General features: G+C 33.3%; 1 protein-coding gene across 1 annotated transcript in view; it reads left to right on the top strand.

Moving 5' to 3' along the window:
* Positions 1–24325, top strand: part of LOC117020508 (triadin-like) — a 118296-nt gene that overhangs the window by 40874 nt on the left and 53097 nt on the right. Inside the window, 1 exon segment of the mRNA XM_033103043.1 lies at positions 8558–8767. Within this exon segment, the coding sequence (XP_032958934.1) occupies positions 8558–8767 (210 nt within the window).

The raw sequence follows: 24325 nt of genomic DNA, 5'->3' as shown, positions 1-24325 counted from the left end.
AAAAATTGTATTTAAATTGGAATACAATGAATGATGCTCGCATTCACTTGGTCAATACCATCTTTTGAGGGAATGTCATGCTGCATATTGCTACTACGATTCAATTCAACTTTGAAAAGTAATACATAGATAACAACTCTTAAAATGTGTATTTTTTGACACCCCTAGTATATTGATATTATTTTGAGCAATTTTTAAATAATTAAATAGAAATATATAATCTATGGACTGAATTATGTGCTCTCAAATTCATATTAAAGCCATAATTTCCATTATGATGGTATTTGTGAAATGGGGGTCTTTGGGAAGTAATTAGGTTTAAATGAGGTCATGAGAGTGGATCCCTCATGATGGGATCAGTTTCCTTATAATGGGAGACAGCAAGAAGCTTGCTAGCTCGCTGCTATGTGAGGACAGAGTGAGAAGGTAGCCATCTTCAAGCCAGAAAGGAAGTCCTCACAGACTCTCACCATGTTGTCACTCTAATCTGGGACCTCCAACTTCCAGAAATGTGAAAAAATAAATTTCTGTTTTTTGAGACACACAGTCTCTGATGTTTGGTTATGGCAGCACAGCTGACTAAACCAATGCATCAGCACACCTTTGTAAATTGCTCATCAGCACTTTTACTCACTTATGCCTTTAATCGGATGGTAGAAACCTCTCCCAGCTATTGGAGATTTAAAAAAAAACTTTTAGAGGTTTAACAACTTTAATAACATCTGAGATGCCAGTTCTAATTGCCTCATGAGAAAGGAATGTCTCTGCTTAATTATTGACATTATTTAGCAAGTATATGCTTTTTTCAGTCAAAAAATGCATATATTTTTCTCTGCCCTCGTAGTCTTTCCTTCTCTGTTGTAGTCTTAATTAAATAGACCAGCTAAACTTTCCACTACTTATGGGATGCATCTGAACAGATATGCTTTTAATTCTTTCAGTAACTTAGCTCTCATCTCAATGTTTTCTCATGTCATAAAAATATATTTTGTTTTATATTTGTTTCTCTGGTTAGATATTACTACGCCTGTTAATATAAGACCTGGGATAATATATTATATTATATTATATTATATTATATTATATTATATTATATTATAAGACTGGGTCTTATAGTATGGTAAAATAAGACCGGGTCTTACATTAATTTTTGCTCCAAAAGATGCATTAGAGCTGACTGTTTGGCTAGGTCTTATTTTCAGGGAAACACGGTATGCACTTTATACCCTTCCATATGCAGACATATTGACATTATTTGACATAACACTTTTTCTTTCTTTGTTTTTTAGCTAATTCCCTTTAGCAAAACTTATGGAATTTTCACTTTTAATACGTATTTATTGGGGCCTCACTGTTTAAAAATTGCTTTGTTAAGTGCTATGAAAGGATAGATGACTTGCTCCCAACTTGGAGCCTTGTTGAAAAACAAAGGACTACATAAAATTCAGGAGAATTTTATCCATTTCATTGTATTTATCAAAAAAAGTGGTGCGGCAACACAGGCAAGCACAATCGTGTTCATTTAAAAAATATCAAGAAAATACTATTAAAGACAACATTTGAGGTAATTCTTGAAAGAGGGGTTTGATTTTAACAATGGAGTTTTAACAAAACTATTTTTTAAAATATAAAAAGTCATCAGAAATCCTTGCCTACTTTAGATTGGTAAAATAAAATGCATTTTAATGAATTCCAATTATGCACTCATCATTGCTTTTTCCCTTTAAATTCAGTTTCCTATTTGCAGGAAAACTAGTATCTGAATGGGGAGTAACTAAGTTGAAGTGAAAAGTTTAAAAGGTAGGGAAAACTGGGCTTGCAGGAGTTCATACAAGAAACTACCTACGCTTTGCAGTAAAAACAATTGGAAAGTGGATTAGCAGGTCACAGTGAGGGTGGGAGATCCCCGTCCTGTCTCTCATTCACCCAGAGCAAGAGCAAGCTCTTCCTAGTAAGAGCACCTCAATATCAGCTTTGCAAACCACAAAACACATCTTCTCATGACAATGTAGCCACTTGAGAAATAATAGTGAGACTTGAGATTTTCTTTCTAAAATGAAAATAATTTTTAAAAGAAGTTGCATGTGTAGATTCTTCTGACTGATTACTCCTTATGACACAAACAGATGAAGGAAAATAATTATTTACAGTCCTAGCAGGAGTAAGAGGATCAGTCATAACAGGTGATGGCTGGTAATGCAAACAACCAAATTAGACCAGAGATAAAGCTGACTAAACATGGCAGTGGTATCTGGTCCCTGCCACTTTCTCTCCTGTGGTAGACGGTCTGATTGGTGGGATTAGAGGACCACTGGTCAACCCCGATATTTTAGCAACCCCAGTAGAAAAAGAGTGTCCCCTGACAGTTCTACAAAAAATGTGGAGAACTTGGTTGCCCCATCCCTTTACTGTCACAGGCAAGAGGGAGTGTTCTGAACAGTCATACTTGTCTTAAAAGCCCATTTCTAAGGCCAGGGGTTAGGGTGGCATTCGCTTTCTAGTTCCACCCCTAGAAAAAAAATTCACATTCTGGAAAAATGGAGGTAGTGGCTGGGCAGAAAGGACTGCTGAAAAAATGTAAAAAATATGTATATATCACTTCACTTCAGCATGTAGATTAGGTGGGCAAATCATTCTCTGAAATATGATTACAATAATTATATTCCCAAAATCTGGGAGAAAAGGTGGTAATTTGGGGCTTTCATTGAAATTAGCTAGGGACCAATTTCTGGTATGAGACAAAAGCAGTTGTTACCTTTAAAGAGCAGTTTCATATATATATGTGTGTGTATATACATATACATATATATTTATATATACACACACGTATATATAAAATCTGGATTCTTCTAAAAATTATTATAGGTTATTCCTCAGGGTTTATCAATATCATATATATATTCAATATACACACATATATATATAGCATATATATGTGTATATATATGTGTATATATATTATACACATATATAAATTACAATAACTAGGATTATTTATTTTTGTGTATTGCCATGGTTTATCTTGAGTCTCAAAATCTATTTTAATTCAATTTATGTATACTTGTAGAAAGTATAATTTAATCATCACAGATTTCTATGTATATAATACATGGGCATTCTGTAAAAACTAGGCTGATAAAATATTTATGTTAAAAGATGGATTTTTTTCACTTTTCAACTTTATTTGCCAAAAGATCATTTCAACGGTTTCTCCAAAATTCTTGTTTTTACATGCACATTTTTTTAATATTTAAAAAGATATATAATGAAGGTCATTTTTATGTATAATTGAGAATTAGATTTTTAATATAATTTTGGAGAAAAACCTATATTTTTATAATGCCATTGATAGTGTATACTTTCTCTCGTCTTTGTTTTTTAATTCTTGAATGAAAAATATACTGTTTGAGTACACCACAAATCACAGCATGGCAAGGATACAATATTTTATTTATATTATTCTAGAATATAGGTGTATTCCTTGTGCATCGTGGAAGAAATTGTATTGCCAGTGTCCCATAAGAATAATTATGAGCAAATTCACTTGGCAGTTTTCTTATCTGATTAATAAGCCATGATGAAGGTAAGAGACTTCTTTCAGGAAGCTTATAATTTATTTTTCCATGCATAACCTGACTGGAAATGTGGTCCTTGGAATCACTGCATAAGCAGTCCTTCATTTTATTTTATAGATCAGAGTCACATGGCCTTTCAGCCAGATGCCTACTTTTTTTGAAGCTGATTTTGACTGTCTGGCAATCAAAAAAAATTTGTATAAATCAAAAGCAATGAAATTAAAAAGTAGGCATGGAAAGTCCTGTTACATATCCTAGCTGCTCTGCTCCAATTCGGAGATGACAGCTTTCAAGCGGTATTGGCCAGGTCAACTTGCTCAGTAGTATTTACCTCCCTTTTTTCCACCATATCAATAACTAGCTCTTGTCATCTTCCAAGTGCTTCTCAAACATTAAATAATCTCAGATTACACATTCTGTTCTTTGCATTTATCTTGACCAGCTGTCAGAGAAGGTAATTTATTTCACCTCAATTTTATTCCTCATGGCTCTGTGTGGCTTCTGCAGTAAATTTGAATGGAAAATGAAGGTATAACTTAGTGTATTTCCATAACAAAAGTAGCACATAATTTTCTTGAAGAAGAAAACTTTCGAATTGCTTGTGGTTTTGCAGTTGATGCTCAGAATGTCTTTGAATCACCTTTGAGTCTTGATTAATTCTTAAGTGGAAATTTTGAGGATGTGAAGACAAAAAAAAACAGGAAAATTTAAAAAAAAATAATTTAATGTTAACTGTGTCATTCTCATCTATTTAAAATACTGTAACATAATTATTTTGTCAGGATTATAAAATGAAATAAAATTTGGAATTCATATACGTATATCAATTCTTTAAAAAATCTAGTATTTTAACTCTGAACTTGTATTACTTCATGCATTTATATAGTTTTTCACTTATCTGATCAAAAAAGGAAAAAAAATATAGAAATTCTTCTTCCTTTAAAAATTTTCTGTTTTTTAAAACTGTGACCAAGATTCAACTAATTTGTATCAAATCTCAGTAAATCTACTCTTTCAGTTTCAAGCAGATATGTATAATATTGTCTAAAGAAATGCTCTCTAGTACACAATTCACTGAAGTGAATCAGAAGTGCAAAAGCAATTCTTCCAGTGTTCTCTATGTAGCAGTAGTAGGAAGACTACAGAGGTTAAAAACGAGATTGAGTAGCAACATATCAACTTTCAGGTGGGCCTCTCCTAAACACTTATAATTCACTTACTCTCTTGCCAATCATTATACCAAAGGTTTGATTCACTTGTAACCCCACTTGGGTCTTAAATCATATTTCAAAGCACTCCTATCACTCATCCATTTTCAGAACTGCCATTAGAAGTGATAGGAATTTGGCACAAAAAAAAATCAATAAGAGGATATGAGTTCTTTCTAATTTTTGTTCTTTGAGCACCATCTCAAGTACAGTCTGTGATAATCTATTTTTCAAAGTTTTTTTTTTTTTCCATCTTGCTATCATTTCAACTAAATTGAGTTTATGAACTTGGGATATATATTCACATAGTTTTCCAGAAAAGAAAGGAGATTCATTGTCACTATTGTCAATTTTTACCTAATTGCAAAATCATAAATAATTTTACTACCTATGTTTCCCATCAGCTTTTTAATCTTTTAAAAATATGGGCTTAGTTATGCCACTGTCATCTAAAAATAGTTGTATTTTATGTTTGGTTATTATTAATATCTGCTAAGATATGTACTTGAGTGTGCTTGATTTTGGTTTTTTTCCCCAGTCAGTCATAGACTTTTATGTCATTTATTTCATTGTTATGAAGAGGATAGTACCATTTTATGGGTAAAGAAACAAATAAAAGAGTGAAACTTTATTAACTAAAGTACTTAATTTTGTAAGTAGTAGTTTCATTTCTTTTCCCAAAGCAAAAAATTATCTTATGACCTATTTGTACCATAAGCACCTCGTTGTGTACACATCTGTTCGAAGAGTCAAACTTTATCTTTCTTGTTTAAAGAATTCAGTGACACCGATAACATTTGCCATATAACAAAATAATTTTATTTTTTGTAAATACTCTCTCTTAATTTTGTGAAAGGTGCAAAACAGCTTTCCTTAATATGAATAAATTATAGTAGGTGACCCTCTTTTCCTGTATTACATAAAGTCGATTAATTGATTGGGAAAGACATTGAGAGAGTAATAGCATCATTTTTTGGTTCCCTGAAAATATCTTAGCCTAATGTATATGCTTGTTAATTGGAAATAAAGCCGGTGTTTATTGAAGAGTCAGTTCTTCAGCCTTTGTCTCTAAAGTCAATCCTGCCTTCTAGCCTTTTCTCGTAATGATAGTAATGGTTGTAGTCATACTCATGGCAATAGCCACAGAGGTGGTGTTAATGGTGACAATGATGGTGATAAGGACATCGTTTAGTAGCTGTTGTATTGTCATTTACTGAATAATTTTGTATACCAGAAAATATGCCACGAAGTGGACATGAGTTATTTCTCCACCATCAAATACTTGTAAATTGAATCATACAAAGGTTATTCCTCAGATAAGATTCTTCTCACTCAGAGGTGAAGTGAGATGTAGTTGTGACCTTCCAGCCATTCAGCTAATACAAGGAAGAGCCAGAAATTAATCCCAACCTCTCTTGTCTATAAAACCCATGGCATGACTTTTTTGTTTTGCTGTTTCCTTGCAAAAGCTAGACCTAACTGCAAGTAAGAATCATGGAAGATAGAGCAAGAGGCCGAAAGATGGAAAGGAGCACTTTAATTTCACTCTGAGGCCTTCAAGGATTACAGAGTTCCCTTCAATTTTAAACACAAAAACTTTTCAATGATTGTTTAGCACATTCTAAGGGTAACTATAAGAAGTCTTTCTAGTTAGTAAAAATTATTTTGTGAAAAATGCTAAAGAAGTTTCAAAATGTAGAGGTTACTTTCTTTTTAATTTGGAAACGTAATTAGCAATAAATAATAAAATTTAAAACATTTAATTATATATATATACAAAAACATTTAATTATATATATATAAGATTGTGATTAATCAGAATTTTCTCTTAATATGTAATTCTTAAATTATTATAGACAATGTGTCCCATATTTAAAATATATGATATATGTTGTTAAGCTGTGATTTTGGCCAAAATATTTGGATAGCTAGGGCTATTTTTTTTCTCTTTAGTATTCAATATTTATTCCACATCTGTGTAATTTGGGATTAAAAATCCTGTAAAAGTCACTTAAATTTTCTGGTTGGTCTTCGATTGTTCTTAAGTGTAACATAAAATAATTGTTTCAGATGATATCTAAATTTCCTTCAGATTGAATTTATTGTAAGTTAAGGTTGTCAAGATAATCAGATATGCCTTCTCACCATTGAGGGGGCTTTCTACCCAGACAAAGGTAGAACTTCTATAACAGAAAAATAAAAGAGTTACACAATTCTAAAATGTTCATTATGTATATAAAAATACCATTAAAAGAAAAAGTTAAACAGTTGCAGGAAAAAAATGCAACTTAAAGCTCGATAGTGTTACTATCATTTGTGTGTGTATGCATAATGTTCACGTGTATATATGTAAATACATATACATGTACACATGTATATGTATGTATATTCAAACATTTACATATATACATATATGTAAGTATGCATGCATGTATGTATATGTGTACATAATTTTATAAGCCACCAAAAGGAGGTTTATTTAAAATATGGTAAAAAATTTCACAAAATAAGAAATACAGAGGAAAAATAAACATACATAAAGCTCATCTCTAGTTATCAGAGTTGCAAATAAAGCAGAATTTTCCTTCAATGTGATTGCAAACATTTTAAAAACTGACAATACCCATTATTATCAAGAATAAGGAAACAGAGACTGCTGGCATATATAATTTTTAAAAGTATACTAATTTTCAAATACATATATTCTCAAAGGCTATAAAAGTTATTATTTTTTCTAGAAATTATTTATGCAAGAATTTCTGCTAATGGAATAATTATTAATGTGTGATGAGAAAGCTTCTGCCATATTCCAAGGTAGAAATCTTTTTTCTAAATTATGTGCATCTATGAAATGATATGTGTACAGCCACTTAAGTGGTATTCTAAGGAATATGTATGGCAAGAGAGCATTTTTATTATATATTGTCTATTAAAATAACAAAGGAAAGTTTGATGACAGCCTGTCAAAACCAAAAAGCATATTTGTATATATATATATGTACAGAAAAGTAGATATAAATGGAACATGTTAACAGTAGTTATTTCTGGATGGTGAAATTATAAAGGATTAGCTATCATCCATTTTGCTATTTTTTATATTTTTTGAATTTTCTTTCACGAACAAGTAGACTCTTCAAAGCTGGAATAAAAAAGTCACCAAATATAATAAGATTTTACCACATTATTCTCTTAGACATTCTGTGCCCCTTCACAAATAAAAATGAATGGCCTCAATACAAGGGTCAGTTATGCCATTAAAGCAGGATATCCAAAAATAATTTCATCCATTTGAACTATTTTATTACTGATTTTTTTTCTCTCCCGGAGGACATCTTTTTGCTTGCATTCAGAACTGACATTTGCACCTAAATGTCCTTTTGCACCTAAAAAGAAAAAGGTGTTAAAGAGCAATTTGACCTCAAAACCCATTGCCCATTATGGTAGTGGACATAGGAGGTGGTAAGGGAGAAGCACAAATGAATTCAAGATGATGGCAAGGTTTCTGGCCTGGATGGCAGCATTTGTGGAACTTGGGAGACAAGGAATGATGACTATAAAGACCATATCGGTTGCAGGGAGGAGGGTAAATGCCGAGGAAGAGGTAACGTGGCAGTGGGCAGCAAGGTATGGCCTTGCTACTAAAGAGGGGTCTTCTATTATAGAAAATGGTGTATAAGCAACTTACATATACTTATATCATCTGTGAGTTTTCTTGTCATCGACATTTGATGTGAATTTCTAAATTGTAATTCTCCTTTCTGAATATTTGATTAGGAAATGCATCTACCACCACAACTGTTATAGACAACAAAAATGGATCTGTACCTAAATCCCCTGGCAAAGTGCTGAAGAGGACAGTCACAGAAGACATAGTGACCACATTCAGCTCCCCGGCAGCCTGGCTTCTGGTCATTGCTCTGATAATCACATGGTCAGCTGTCGCCATTGTTATGTTTGATTTAGTGGACTACAAAAACTTTTCAGGTAAGATCCATGAAATTTGGCTTTTAAACTAATAGAAACAATATTCTCCCCAGTTCTGGCTTTGTTTTTCTTCATCCCATCTTAGTGTGATAAAGCACCCCACAAATGTGCTTGAGGGTCACTAGTTTCTTTGCTTTTTCCTTCTGTTCTCTTTCTTTGTCTGTTGTACTCATTGATTTCAAGTGAAATAGATTTCCTTATTTGTATAGCTGAACAAAGACTGAATGTTACAATTTCATAAAGATGATAATTAGAAGAGTTGGGTGGATATTTAATTTTGGAACTGGGACTTTATCACCCATTAGTAAAAGGTAATTTGTAAAGTTTACAATAGGCAATATTAAAAAAAAATAAAACAAAATACAGAGCTTTTGGACAAATGGAAAACAGTGTAAAGTATTTTTAAGTCCCCCTACCATCTGGCTCCAAGTTTCCTTTCCAGACACACTCTTTGCTTCTCCCATCAAAACATACTATTTTGAGTTCCTGAAAATAAAGAATGTTAGAAGGATTTTCCCAGAATGAATGATAATGAGACACTACATCTTGAGAATCCACATATTCTTATAGATTTGGAATAAAATAGGAATAGCACAGTGAGGAAAGGTAGATTTTCACTATAGCACATTCAGTCTCTGAATATATCATTCGTCATTTTGTTCAAAGTCTTCTCATATTTAAAAAATTATTTGTTTATTTTTTCATCTGACACACTCTATTGCTTATGAGTTCCTTGAAGGAAGAAATCAGTCAGGTAGGTGCTCGATAAATATGAAATGAATAGATGGATGAGTTGATGTTTATCACTTTTTACCACAAGCAAAAACATTTCATTAACTTATTAATGTGATCCTTCATATTTGCACCAACTCCCTAGCCCCCATACCATTTTCTTTCTTCAATAGTAGTGGAATCAGGAGGACCCAGAAACCATAATAACTGTAAGTTGCATTCTATATTCTCAGAGACTGTCTATTTTTCATTATGGTATTTTATTCATTCAACAATTATTTGTCAAGAACCTACTATATGTGCCAGGAAATTACTACGTTAAAAGAAATACAAGTATAAATATCATGAAAGCATAGCACTGTATCATTCGGGTTTATTAACGTGGAGGTATGATTGAAACAATATTGCCCACTGGACCATTGGTAGCTGGACTAAAGAGAGCATCATCTAACAGGCAGAGATAAGTCCCATGGTATCAACCAAAGCAAAAGGGCGATTTATCCAGAGCCATAAACCTCTGCTCTAAATAAGCAGTACTTTTGGTATATTACACTTTGGTGTAACGTAGGTTCTTTAAAAAATATTCAATTACAATGCCTATAATATAAAATTATGACCTAGAATTTTACGTGAATGGTTACATTACCCTCGATTTCATCCTTTGATCCTATATTGAGTGTGATATTTTGTTTCTTCTTCCCTTTGCTTTAGAATCTCATTCATTTAAATTTTAGAACCAAATATGATCATAAAATATAGTTCTTTAATATTTGGAATAGATGTTGTTAAGACTTGCATGTAAATCTAATATTTGTGAAGTTAATTTAATAAGTACATCCTAGAAATTTCTATTAAAAGGAATTTGTTCTTAATTATTTTCTAAAATAAATAACTACCTATAATTAGACTTTCAGATTAGATTACTTAAATGTAGACTCACTTCTACTCCGTAGTAGAGCTTCCTTGGACCACTGTGATTAGGAGCTATGGGTAATACCTATGTCACTGGCATTTCATCTGAAAAAAATAGCCTCTACATTACTACTACTTCATTTCTTCTTTCAAAAAGTGTTTATTAAACACATCTTTTAGGTGTGGCCTCCTCCTTTAGTTTTCTATATTTATTAATGGCCTAACCATCTATCCATTTTCCACAAAACGAAACCTGAGCGTCATCTTTTAAATCTTCTTGGCATCTGATTAGTAACCACACTCCATGGCAGCTAACCCTCACATGTCTCGTAAATTTGCTCCCTTCTCCCATTTCCACCATCTCTATTACTACACTTCAGACCTTGATTCTCTTTTAAGGGGATAAGCACAATTTCTTCTTGACCCTCTCGTCCAGTCTCTCCCTTTTAACGTTGCTCCACAGATGTCTTCGTAAAGTATAACTTTCGTCAACTATTTCTTTTACCTAAGTACAAATTCTTTGGCATGAAATTTAAGTCATTGGTGTAGCTCTTTATTTTCTTCTCATAATTCAGCCCATGCACTTTGTTTTCCAGCCACACTTACTGTTGTTCTTCCTTTTTTATTTCTCTAGAAAAACATATATTCTCACTGCTGGATGCCTCTACTCATACCATTCCTCTCTTTGCTCACCTGCCCCCAATGTAGAAGAAAGTATATTAAAATAGTTAAGAATGTGAACTCTGATGCTAGATTTCCCTAGTATTGAATCCAGATCTTACCATTTTCAAGCTGTGTGACATTAGAAAAGTCACTTAGCCTCTCTGTCTCAGTTTCATCACTTATAAAGCAGGGATAATAATAATACCCATGCAATAAGATTAAGGGAATTATACAAGTGAATATATTTGAAGGGCTTAGAAGATAACCTGGTTTATTACAAGCACTATATAAATATGAATATCTTTAGTAGAGACTCATTCCTAAATTTTCTATCTAGAGAATTTTTATTTATCCTTCAAGATGTTCTTTTATGAAATATTCTCAGACTTCCTAATAAGAATTTGCTGTACCGTGATTTCATTTCTCCATACCTTATGGGAACCTGTATTAAATCAGTTAACACATTGTATTATAAGGATCCGGTCACATATCCATATCACTTAGAAACTGAAACCTATCCCAGGAAGGGACTGTCTTACATATCTCTGTATATAGTGCCTGCCACATAGTAGGTTTTCTGCTAGGCATTGCTTAAAGGGATTAATAATGTTGACATGTGGATTTTGAAACAATTTCTTACATTTTGAAGAAATGAATGTTTATCATAAAATTTTTATTTCATCTAGTCAAACAGTTTTGACCAACTTTAAAAATTTATAAATACATTTAATAAAATTAGAATTAAAATAAAATATGTTTATAACATGGAATGTTATTTGTCATATTTAAAAATGGTTATCTATTGCTGCCTAGTAAATTACCTCAAAAGTAAATGATTTAAGACAACATAACTATTTATTACTTCACGCAGCTTGTGTGGGTTTGGAATTTGGGAATGCCTTAGCTGGATGTTTCTGTTTTAGAGTATATCTTGAGGTTGTAGACATCTGAAAGGTTTTTGGGGGGTGGTGGAACCATTGGCAAGATGTCTCACTCACATGGCTGTCAAGTTAATGCTTGCATGTCCTCACAATATGGCAGCTGACCTCCCTCAGAGTGAGTGATCCAAGAGAGAGCAAGGTGGAAGCTACAATGCCTCTTCTGACCCAGACTTAGTATTCACATATTTTCATTTCTTCAAAATTGTTTTGGTTATGCAGTTCAGTTGTATTTAGTGTTAGAAGAGACTAAGCAAGGGAGTGAATACCGACAAGCAAGGATCATTGGGGGCCATTTTGGAGGCTGGCTACCGCATATTTTGCCCTCAGAAAATACATTTCCAAGTTACACAGCTTTAGATAAATGCTTTCATGCAAGGAAGGGTCATGCAACACTGTAGTTTACAAAGAGGTATTATAAGTACAACAGGTGCAAAGAGAAAGACAATGTGTTAGAATGACTCGTGAGGTCATATCTAGGAAGATAAATATTCACCAATGGATTTGAAACAAAAAAATGAAATTGTAAAGGAAAAATGTATAAATTCTTCAAATAAGATGTCCAAATACTTTCAACTAATTAAATTTTGAATGATCAATTTCTGGAACCCAAAGAACATAAGTTCAAGGAATTTGTATAATTATAGTAAAAAAGCCTGTAACTCCTATTAATCTTTGGTTGGATGGAACACACCCATTCATATTACAATTCTACTTTCTTTTCTCCATTTAGTAAATTCTACCCTGCCTTTTTCAATGTTGATTCTTCACAGAAACATTTCATTGCTTCAATAAGAATGTCAAATGTAAATGGTGCTCTTGTTTTTTTAATGTTATGTTTAATTGATACATTTCAAACATTTACTAAGGATTTGTATTATTATGATGATGAGTTTTTTGTACTACAAATAGCCTTTGAAATATGTATTGCTAATGTTTAGAAAACAAGGCTAGTGAAGAAAGCACACTGGAAATAAATGAAGGCTATTTAGTCAGGACAGCTGTCCTTGGGCTCTTTGACACTTTAGAAAAGTAGGCAAAAGATCAAATATATGGTGATGGAAGGAGAACTGACTCTGGGTGGTGAACACACAATGTGATACATAGATGATGTATTACAGAATCGTACACTTGAAACCTATGTAACCTGAGTAACAATTGTCACCCCAATAAACTTCAATTAAAAAAAAAAAACTAGGCAAATGCTTTGAAGGCATTAAACAATTTTTCATAGAGAAATAAAAAAGTATTTTCATAAGCAAGTATTGTAATGAATTGAAAAGAATGACTCTCCTCTGAGCAACCTTCACAATTCCTTATTTTCTGAATTTGATCTGATTTACCTGTACATAATTTGCTTATGAAGCACATGTAGTACTGGCTTTTATATGTGTCTTTTAGAAGCTTTGGGTTCACTCTATAGCTCTATAACCTACAAACTAACATGACTAGGAACTTATTTTCCCTTGTCTGTGAAATATGGATAGCATTTTGCTTTCTGGTCCACAAAATTTGTGACTTTACTTATTCTTATCAAATAAGACAAATTTTAGGACACCAAAAACAGATACTAGATAAAAGATTTCACCTACCTTTCATTTCTTATTAAATGTAATGTCCAAACAGTATTCAAACAGTACTATGATGTATCTGTCAGAGTTTGAGCAGAATAGAATCACTATGAGTGACATAGAACAGGCGATTTATTATATGGCTTATGCATTTATGGGAGCTGATTTAAGCAGTCAGCATAAGGCTGTTTCAATGTGTCTGGGGCTGGGTTGGAAGTCAGCAGCATGGAAGTTGGTGTAGGGAAGATAATACCTTTTTCCTCTATCCTTCTAAATTTTTTGCTGGGGCCCCTTTAACAAAAGAAAAATTAACGAGAAAAACATTCAAATTTATTTCATATAAATTTTATGTGACACAATAGCCTTTATAAACAAAGGAAGACCATAAGAAGCAGTTTAACCTGAGAGTTTTTATTTAGGTTTGATGAAGAGTGAAAAATGGTGGAAAAATGTGACGGGACACAAAAGGGTATGCTCTAAGTGTAGTAAATTGGAGAAAACAGCAAGGCCTATTCATTTGAGTCTGCTGGCATCTTGGGAGATAAGAATGTTCCTTCCTTTCCTCAGGGTACAGAGAGGCACTTCTCATATTAGAGTTTTATGACCTACTTCAGAGGAAGATCAGAAAGTTCTTCTTATACCTGTCATGTCTTAAATTCCTTTAGCTGAAAATATTCAATATGCCAAAGTGCCGCATTTTGGGGTATTATATTCTGAACTCTGTCATTGAAAAGGGCAGATGGAAATAGAATAGGGGAGACTAAGGACAAGCGGAACGGGCAAGAACAAACTGGAACGCTCATTTGACTTTCACACTACAAATTAGGATGATGTGGATGAGCTACAGCATAAATTGGTACCTTCATCAATGGATCCACAAAAGCATGTGGCCAGGATTTGGAGATGCTGAAAGAGTCAGTCCAGCGAGAACTGGAAGACATGCTGCTGGCTGCTGCCACATGTCAGGGTCAGCTACCATATTTGCGCTAATGTGCATGAGCTGCAACAGCACCTTCAGAGGATAAATAATGGCTATTACTTCCTTTTTACCTTCCAAAACTCACAAAAAATTCTTTTATGCCTGTCATCTGGAAAGTACTTGTAAAGGAATTCTGGGAAATGAAGTTCCAGCTTAGTGATTTGGCAGCATACAAAATTACCACATACTAGGATGTGTGGGGAAGGGGAAACATTCCCCTTTCATCCTCTGGTTCTTTTGGCTGCCCTAATAATCTAATCAATAAGAGGCAGAACAACAAAAGAAAACCAAATTTAATCTCGTGTGCATGGGAACCCCACATGAGAGAGTCAGAGACCCTGCATGCATGAGAACTTCAGAATTAGAAAGGGGAATTAGGTATATAAGACATCCTGAGCTAGGGATGAAATAAGGTGCCTTAGGGACTTCAAAAGGTCATTGCAGGATGATAAGAACAGCAGACATTCACTAATTAGTATATAGTTTGCTCTGCTCTACAGATAGGTCAAGAGAAGTTATCTCTGATAATCTCTTATGGGCAAGTCCTCTAATTCAAATTTTTCTTAGTTAAGGGCAAGGGGAGAAGTTTCTCTTGAGCCTGAAGCTAAAATTGCCTTTTGCTCAAAGTCATCTGCATACCACTATGGGACACAATGGGGTGGCTGGGTCTGGACTCCCACAGATGACTATATAATTTAACATTTAAAACAGAATATTTGTGAAAGTGAAATGGATAGCTATTAGTATGTATTTCAGGACCACAGGCACAAAGCAAGATGTCTGATCACCCAGATGTCCTCCTTGCCCTGAGTTCTCTCTGGAAGATGAATGTCTTCAGAAGCCCCAAGTTAGGAGGAGGGGGAGACACAGGACAATGTTATTTTCCTGGTAATTGAAGCTAGGGGGTCACAAAGGTTGCTGGAGACCTTGCCCTCAAGCCTCTGCAGAGTTGCCAGGAAGTCTTCCCAGGAAAAAGAGGGGTGTCCTGATAACTTACTAACTCTTTCAGGACCAGAATTTGTGGACTTCGGTTGAAATTCCTTACAAACTCCTTCGCCTTATTTATAAAGAGATGGCTTTTTCTTTAAACAATATATGCAAACAAATAGGATTTCTGAAGAAGTTACTATAAACTTAGGCATGAATATTACAGATGTTCTGATTTCCCTTTAGGTCAGAATTTGCAGGATGAAATTATGGTAACTCTTGGCTTTTCTTTCCTAAGAACAAGGATCATAATTTATTAGCATCTTCATTTATAGAAGGAAAAATCATTATATGGCTGTCGTAGGGGGTCTCAAAGCACATTTGGTAATTTTTACAGGCATTCCACAAAACATACTAATTCCAAAACAATTTCATAAGAATTAGAGAAGATAATCTATGTAATATATACGTATCTGGCACTCATTAAATGTAACTTGAATTTGAATCTTATTACCGGGAAGTAAGATTACCGTAGTAATTTGAGAAGAGAACCAGCAAGGGCATGATGGTAGGAAGCATCAATTTCTTACGAAAGTCTTGCAGACATCTCCTGATGTGCTTTTTAAATAGATTTTCTAATGAGGTGTGCCATTTATCTACTGCTCGTGGAAATTAATTTCCCTGATTTTTTTTTTTCCTGGCACTTAGCCCAGTTAAGCAGGTGCACTGTTTGTCAGGCTGAGTTTAGAGGAGTGAGGAGTAAAATGATTCAAGGAACACCCAAAGTCAATCAGAATGTATAAATTTAACATTTAATAGTTATGTAAATATGTATATTTATATGTATATGTGTGTCTGTGTGCATAGAGATATCTGTGTGACTGAAATGCACCATTTTAGACTTTATCAGTTCTCATATGTACTGAGTTTTCGAGAATGGTTGACATTTTGTGTGCTTTTTATTCTGATTCAAGTCTTATCTCATATCCCACATTTTCTGTTCAATGTCCCAGGACTGTTTGGTCCTCTTGGTCACTACATCTGAAAGGATGCATTTCATTATACAATCCCAGGCTGGTTATACATATCTCAAGGAAGCAGAAGATTTTATTGTCTAACGATGTCTAGATCTTAATCACAGTTTGTTGATTCTTCATGACTTGAAGAAAAAGATAAAGAAAAAGTTATTCATTTTAAAGAAATGTTCTTAATTCTATTGCTCCTGCATTTTTGGTCTTAAATTTCTCTTTTGAAATTATGATAATGACAGATATCCTTTCTGTCAAGTTGCTGTCTTTAAATGCCCTTTTTTTGGAGGGCGGGGAAGAAAAAGTTGGCAGATTTATTTTGGACCCCAGGTTTCTGCTGGTGGTAGATTTCAAGGTCAAGAAAATCTAAAAGTTTGATAGCAGTGCTCTATACTACTCATTTAAACCTTAGCAAATGTGACCATATATTGGATTCATAAATGTATCCATATAAATGACTACAATTATAAATCATATTAACATATTGACATATATGTTTTAATGGACCAGCTAATATACTACATCTTTCAGTGCTTATACTTAAATTTTCTACGTTAAAGAAACTTTTCCTGAACTTTGAATGTAAATCAAGTCACTTTATCAGAATTCCTCATTATATTGTTTACTATTTGCTCATAACATTTACTCCAAATTGTCTGTATTTAATTGGGTGTGATTTTTTATTTAATGTCTCCACTGACCTGTTAGGTTTGTAAAAAAATATTTTGTCTATTTATTTAACTTGATTTTTCTAATGCTGAGAAGTGTTTAGCATGAATTATGTTTTAAATAAACATTTGAATAAATTTTGTGGTGAAAGAATAAATAAGTAAATAAAAGGAAAGGTTGTAATATTTTTTACACTCTGAATGCTGAGTGATTAGCATAGCATTTCTTTATAAAACATTAGTTTATGATGATATTGATAGCATTAGGATTCACATTTAAAACACTTTTTAAACTTCTGTCTCCCTGATTGGATCATAAGCATCTCAAAGGTAACATTTGTCTTATTCATTTTACTATTACTATCACCCTGCTTAGAATTTGTATGATTTAAATAGAAATTATTTGCCAAGCATATTATAGCACACAACAAACAACCACAAATAAACAAAATACAAAACAATAAAAGCAAAAGAACACATGAACTTCAGAAAAGAACCAAAGTAGTTGAACTCAGGCTCTGGGGTCTAGACTACCGGGTTAGAATCCCGACTCCAACAATCACTAGCTATGTAAACTTAGGGGGAAATTCATTCTTTGTGCCTGAGTTTTACTCTTTGCAGGTAATCATAGTATTAGCTGCATATGAGTCCGTGAGAATTGAATCAATTAATAACATATAACATTTGGAATTTTGAATGGCACCTAGTAATTATTAGATAAATTGTAGTTAGTATTATTTTAATTTATTCTTCATGACCCTAAGCATATTTCAATATTTCAAAGAGATGAATAGGCATATTTCAAAAAGATGGATTGACTATATGATTTCCAATTTTTAAATATCATGTGAAAATATGTAGATTCTACCAACTGCGCAATATAAATTCAATGATTTAAATATTCTATTGTATGCTGAGGGAATATTCTAACCATTCTGAAATGGTTTGTTATTATGTGATATAGTAAGGACACAATTCATGGCATTATATTTTGTATTATAATGTGGTAACAAGAACTTTAAAATGATTTTTCAGCTAATACAGACCAATAGAATAGCTAAAGAGAATAGATAATATAGTCAAGAGTTTCCAAAACTAAACCTTGACTTGATGAAACATATGTTTAATAATTAATCAAAAGGTGCTAATTGCTATATTAATCCCAAATCTAATATTTCCTCCACTGGTCTGTTAAGTTTATAATATAATACAATAGTCCAAATAAGGCATTCCACTGGAGTACTATATTTTGATTTTCTTATGCTACCAGAAAATTAATTTCATTGAATGTGAGCTTGGAAACATATCAATGAAAATCTATAAATCGACAGAAAAGAAAAACTGTTTCCCCATATATGTGGAGCATTGGAATTTTGTTTCTATTTAAGATATGCTTTTTTAAGAAGATGAAAGCAAATTAATTGTTCAATTTAATATAACATCTACACTATGCTTATTTAATAAAAGTACAATGTTAATCTCTGCTTTTTATATAGTTATTTCACATGGGTAAAAGAAGCCAAAAGTTGCTTGTGATTCTGTTTCAATATATGAAATGCCCTTTATTTGACATGGGTCTAGCTCCAGTTAGCTGGAAATATTCCAGGCTTCAACATCTGCAACACAATTCTGCCAGCGAAAAATTGGTTGATTGGGGTCATATTGAGAAAGAGAGGTGAAGTTTGCATGTATTTTATTGGCATTCAATAATGTTTCGTATTGTTGCCTCAAAATGCAACAATAGAGGAACAGCAAAATGTACCTTAGGAATGTTGTCATGAAACTATTAAATATTGAAATAGCCATGTAATTGTAACTAAAGATGCTCATATTTAATTTCATTAGGACTCCACACAAGGGTGCATTTCTAAAATACTAAAGTTAGTTAACAGTAAAGATGAGTATGAGAAAATTTCGATTGAGAAAATGTTAAAAAGCAGAAGGAGAATGCCCATCCCTCAGATATTGAATGGCAAGGATTGGAGCTATGCTGTGACTATTCAAATGTAGATTAGAAAAGTGACAGTCATTTCCTTGTGCTGTCAAAAAACTATTAGCTCACCAAAAGTGCTTTTCAATCTGGATTCTAGTTTTTCTTTGGTTTAAAAGCATCTAAATATTCAACATCTGCAAGTATTTCATTTTTTCAAGATTGCAAATCAAATGGGTTTTATCTTTTACAAAGCGATGTACTTGTGTTCATCCTTATTTTATTTATTTTTTGCATGATTCTCATTAAAAAAAGGAGAAGGGCTGATCATTGGAATTTAATATGCGTACTATCTAGAGATCAGAGTGAAAAGACAGGGAGAGAAAAAGAAAGAAAGAGAAAATGACAACGGTTTGGGAAAAATATATTTACCAGGGATGTTAAAAGATAAAATGAGGAATATTACATTTTTTCAAGCTTATTTGAGCAGAACTACAATCATGAATTAGGCAGCACCAAACCTGAAGTGGTTAGGAACAATCCATCAACAAGAGCTAGTTGTCCTTAGATTTTGATTTCTTAACCTTGAGGAATTTACATACTTAGGTTTTGGTCTGTTTACATAGGTGGCTCAGGTATTGGAACCACCTTCGTCTAATGGCCTCCTTGTTTAATTAATTTCACAGAGAAGTACAAGTTACTGCTTCAGGAAGACTTGGCTTTTGGAAAGGGCTTGTTATTCTTAACAAAATGTGTGTACCTGAGAGGAAAGAACCTCAAGAAAGTATGGTTTTAATGTTGCTACATTTAAATGTTGCTAGATTTAAATGTCATCTCCTGCCAGCATCTTCAAAATCTCCTCTATTTCCTCCTTTTCGACATGTTTCTGTGCTTTCTAACTTGGAAAAATAAACACATTTCCTTCACCTCCTTATATCCCTATTTAGCCATAACTCTTTTTGTGTCTGTCCATCTAGCCAAGCCCCTTTACGCAGAGATAACTGACACTGTTCTGTCCCTGCTGAAATATCTCAAATACACATGAGTTCTTAAGGAACAAATCCAGTGCACATGGAACATCTTCCTCTTGGTTATACCTTGCCGCATTACAACTGTTCACTGCCATTTCTTTGTAAAAACCTTATCCTCTTGTGACTTTTATAACACCTTTGGCACCATTAGCTTCTTGCCCCTTTGAGACAATATCACCTTCATCTATCGCTTTAGCTGCGATGACTTTGCATCGCCTGTACAGGAAGAGGAGGCTGCTGTCATGTTAGCCTGCTTATCTATATTATATAGCTCTCAATTTAATAACAGGACCAATCCTTCTTTAAAATGGCCGGATAGTAGATTTAGAGGCTAAAAGCAGTGATACAGTTCTAAACAAGTAAAGCACGAAAGTTGAGTTCAAGAAAATGCGTTCTGCCCACCCTGAGAGTCACTAAAGCTTTTTCTATTTTGAAGGAAAAATTTAGCTCATAAGTGTTTTTATTCTCCCCTTAATTGACCTACTTGCCAAAAAAGTTTGCTTCCAACTGACCTTCACACCTAATGATTCCCAGTCCACATCTTCAACCCCAATTTCTCCCTGCTTTTTCTAATCACATGAGGATGTTCAGTTGTAGCATTCAACTCAAAATTCCTAATTTAGCTAGTTGTGTTTCAATCCAGGCCTCCTTCCTAGATTGCAAATCCCGTTCATTTTGCAGTTTCTTAAGTCAAAAATATGGGACTCCTGAGTTTTTCTCTTTCCTCACTATCCAATGAAAATCTACATTCAGTGATCATTCAGTGATCAAAAAGAACCCATTCTACTTTTTAAACATGTCTTAATTCTGTTCTGTACTCTGTACCTTATCTCCAGAATTCCTGCCTTAGTTTCCCCAAGATTGTTACAGTAGCCACATTTTCTTTTTGCCTCTAATCTTGCCTCTGCCTTGTTTCTAATTCTGAGTCCAGATTACTATAAATTGTAAATCTTATTTTTGTATTCCCCTATTAAAAATTTTAGATGTGTTCCCTTTAATATGGATATATATAATATATATAATATATATGTATATATATATAATATATATAAATAAGTACATTAAATGATGAAAAGATAAAACAAAATCTAACAAAATTAGGTAACTATAAAGGGAAGAAGAAAACAATACTGTAGGGGATTAGAGTAACAAAATTTTCTTGTATGTGCTCTTACATATGAGGAGTTTTTACTTTGGGACATTGTAAAGGTTTTTTATAATTAAAAAGTTAAAATAGAAAAATAAACGTAATCATTAAAATTTGAAAACATATTGAAATAAATGAACATAACTCTATATCATTGTATAAGCATAACCAGAGAAAATGGATATTTCAAATGACATGGAAACACAGAGTTATGACTCTCTGTCCTTAGTGTGGTATAGTTCAAGTACACAAAAAAACGAAAAGAGACTTAAAACTCTATCACTGCTTTTATTGTTAATAGTAATATTGGTGTCATTTTATATGAAATTGTTTACAAGGACACTCTAGAAAAAAGGAAATAAAAAGGAAATAAATTGATATCTTTAAGACTTAAGATGTTCAACAGAGAAGGGATGTGAGAATAAAAGCAAAGAAGTTGAGAGTAAATCCTGTATTTGTACATTTTATTTGGAAATATCAGTGTAAACCCATGACTTTTTGAAATTTTATATGTCTTGGATGTTCAAAAGGTTTAGAAACAATAACAATCCAATGCAATGAGCATACCTTCTGACTCAATTTTGGTGTAAATATACCGTTTCCCAATAAAAGGAACCAACATTCCTTCATGAAGTAGCATCCTTGATCTGGCACTAGAAAGATCTAGAATTTACTTTGGGCATTTTTGTGTGTGTTTCTTAAGCAAGAAACTATCAAATACACCATTATGGAATAGACATGCATACTGAAGTGTTAATGGATCTGGGATTAAAATTTTAAGTATCTAAGATCTGCTTTAAAATATTTAGCAAACTAGAAAAAAGAAAAGATAAATGTGCGGGAAGGAGGAAGGTAACCAAGATTGGCAAGATGATAATTATTGAAGCTAGGTTCAGTGGATTTGTATTGTCACCTTGGCTAAAATGGAACCGCATTTTCTAGAACTCCCTTGTCTGCATAGTTCTTTCTGGGTTTGCGTTAGCCAGAGGAATCCTTGTGTGTGAGATTTGGAAGGCAGGAGGTCAGCAGGGCCACGGAAGTCATTGCAGGGGACCAGGCACAGTTGTGTGTATGTCAGTGATCTCTTGGCTCACCTTGTTGGCATGAGACAACTGCTCCTGCAGCAAATCCAGTTTCTGTTAGATCCTCCTTTGGCTTCTTCCAATCCTGGCCAAGGTGCATATTTAGCTCCATATTAAAGGGCGACTGCTTTTCCTTGTTGAAGTGAGAGGTTTGGTGGTCACAGGATTGTTCCATCTTGTCCCCGTGAATTTCAGTCTGGATCACTCGCGGACTCCAGAGTTCTTTGCTTCCTTTACTTTATGGCCATTTTTTTTTTCTTCCCAAGTATCTCTTCGGGCTTCCGCCCTCAACATCACATGGATAAGTAAAAATCTCTCATAGTGAGGTAATTATTAGAAGTCCATGGGCATATCATGAAGTCAACTTTTCATTTCACTGTGTTCTCAGGAGTGTTTATTGTGGGTAAGGATAACAGATTCCAGAGAATTTCTACCTCTGTGTATGGTCTTTATGTTAAAAATCTTGGAGATAGAAAATCTGTTGAGATCCTTGGTTTTGAAGTTAAATCCTTTATGTAATTCAGGGCAGGTGATTGTATACAACTTTTTAAATGTCCTACTTTAAAAATATAACGTCTATCATTGAGTAAGGCAATATCATGGTATTCATTTCTAAAAGGAGGCATTTAAATATATCAAAATAAGGTTTTATCATATTCTCTTCCTTTTAGAAGCATCTAACATATTAATTCATAACTTAAATATCAGGTCTGAAAAAAACTGACGTAATATCCACATTTCTTGTTAAATCAGTGTTAATTAAGACAAAACATTACTTTAATCTTCATATTCAGTTTCAAAGAAATTTTACAACATTGCTTGAATTCCACATTTCCGTCCATGTGAGGATTCTTGAAATAATATTATGTACTGTAAACAAAGCTATCCATTGCAAAACACATAGTATGACAGTTGAATTTAATATTAATTGGTCTCAACCTCTCCATTTTATTATTAATTTGTTTTCCTTTATTCCTCCCAAATCCCTATCAGTTACCAAGGTCCATGCCAATTAATCCATTTGTTTAATCATTTTTTAAAGACCACTACAAGTGGATTTTAAGAGAGGATACTAAAAAAAAAAGCCTCTCTTAAAATATTTATTGGGTGGAAACTCTATTCTTAAGAGAGCTATTGTAGGGCTACAAATTATCACTATACTGGTTACAACAAAAGTAGCTTATCAGATACCAAAATATCAAGTGTTTTCTCTGGAACTGAAGCAAATTTACAAAAATGTAGTTATCCTCCATGAGGTTTTCAAAAGAAAATAATGGGAATATGTGTGATTCCAGTTGGTGTGCCCTTTACAATCTGTTGGCAGAATGTATTTAACCCTTAAGGGTTAAACAGAGAGGAATAAAAGTGCCACATCAAACATTTTTTGCAATCTTGACTTGCTCAAATGTGCTACTTCTTCTGTCTTTTGTACTGGCTTTACCTTCAAGTTGAAATAAAGCGTAAGAAACCAAGAAATTCATGAGAGAAAAAAGGCATTTGACTATAAGAGATTGAAAGCCCTTCCATTGTGAGGATCAATTTAAAGATGGCAGTTCTGACTTCATTGAATTCGACTAAGTATGCTCAAGGCAAATGGTCCAACCTATGAGAAATTGTTAGGAAGTGATTTCAGAGTGGACCTAAAAAGCTTTAAAGTACAATGTTTTGAGTAAATATCACTTTGATGAAGATGTCCACCTTTGTAGTAAATGTAAGAGCACATATTTTTGTTTGTTATTTCTTAAGTATTTGTGCCTAGTATTGTCAATATGGGAAACTCAAGGGTTGGAGTACTCAGAGGGCTATTTAGTTCTCTGTGAGTGCTTTTCATTTCAAACATGTTTTGGTTAAAAATAAATTAAATTAAATTGACCTTATATCCGTAGGAAATAGTTGACTGTTACAAATGGTGCCCAGCCTCAAGTTTAAATTGTTTAATAAGAATTTGCA

The sequence above is a fragment of the Rhinolophus ferrumequinum genome, chromosome 3 (genome assembly GCF_004115265.2).
Source record: "Rhinolophus ferrumequinum isolate MPI-CBG mRhiFer1 chromosome 3, mRhiFer1_v1.p, whole genome shotgun sequence".
NCBI classification, from domain to species: domain Eukaryota; kingdom Metazoa; phylum Chordata; class Mammalia; order Chiroptera; family Rhinolophidae; genus Rhinolophus; species Rhinolophus ferrumequinum.
Note: the sequence above shows the minus strand (reverse complement) of the source record. Positions and strands in the feature narration are given on the sequence as shown.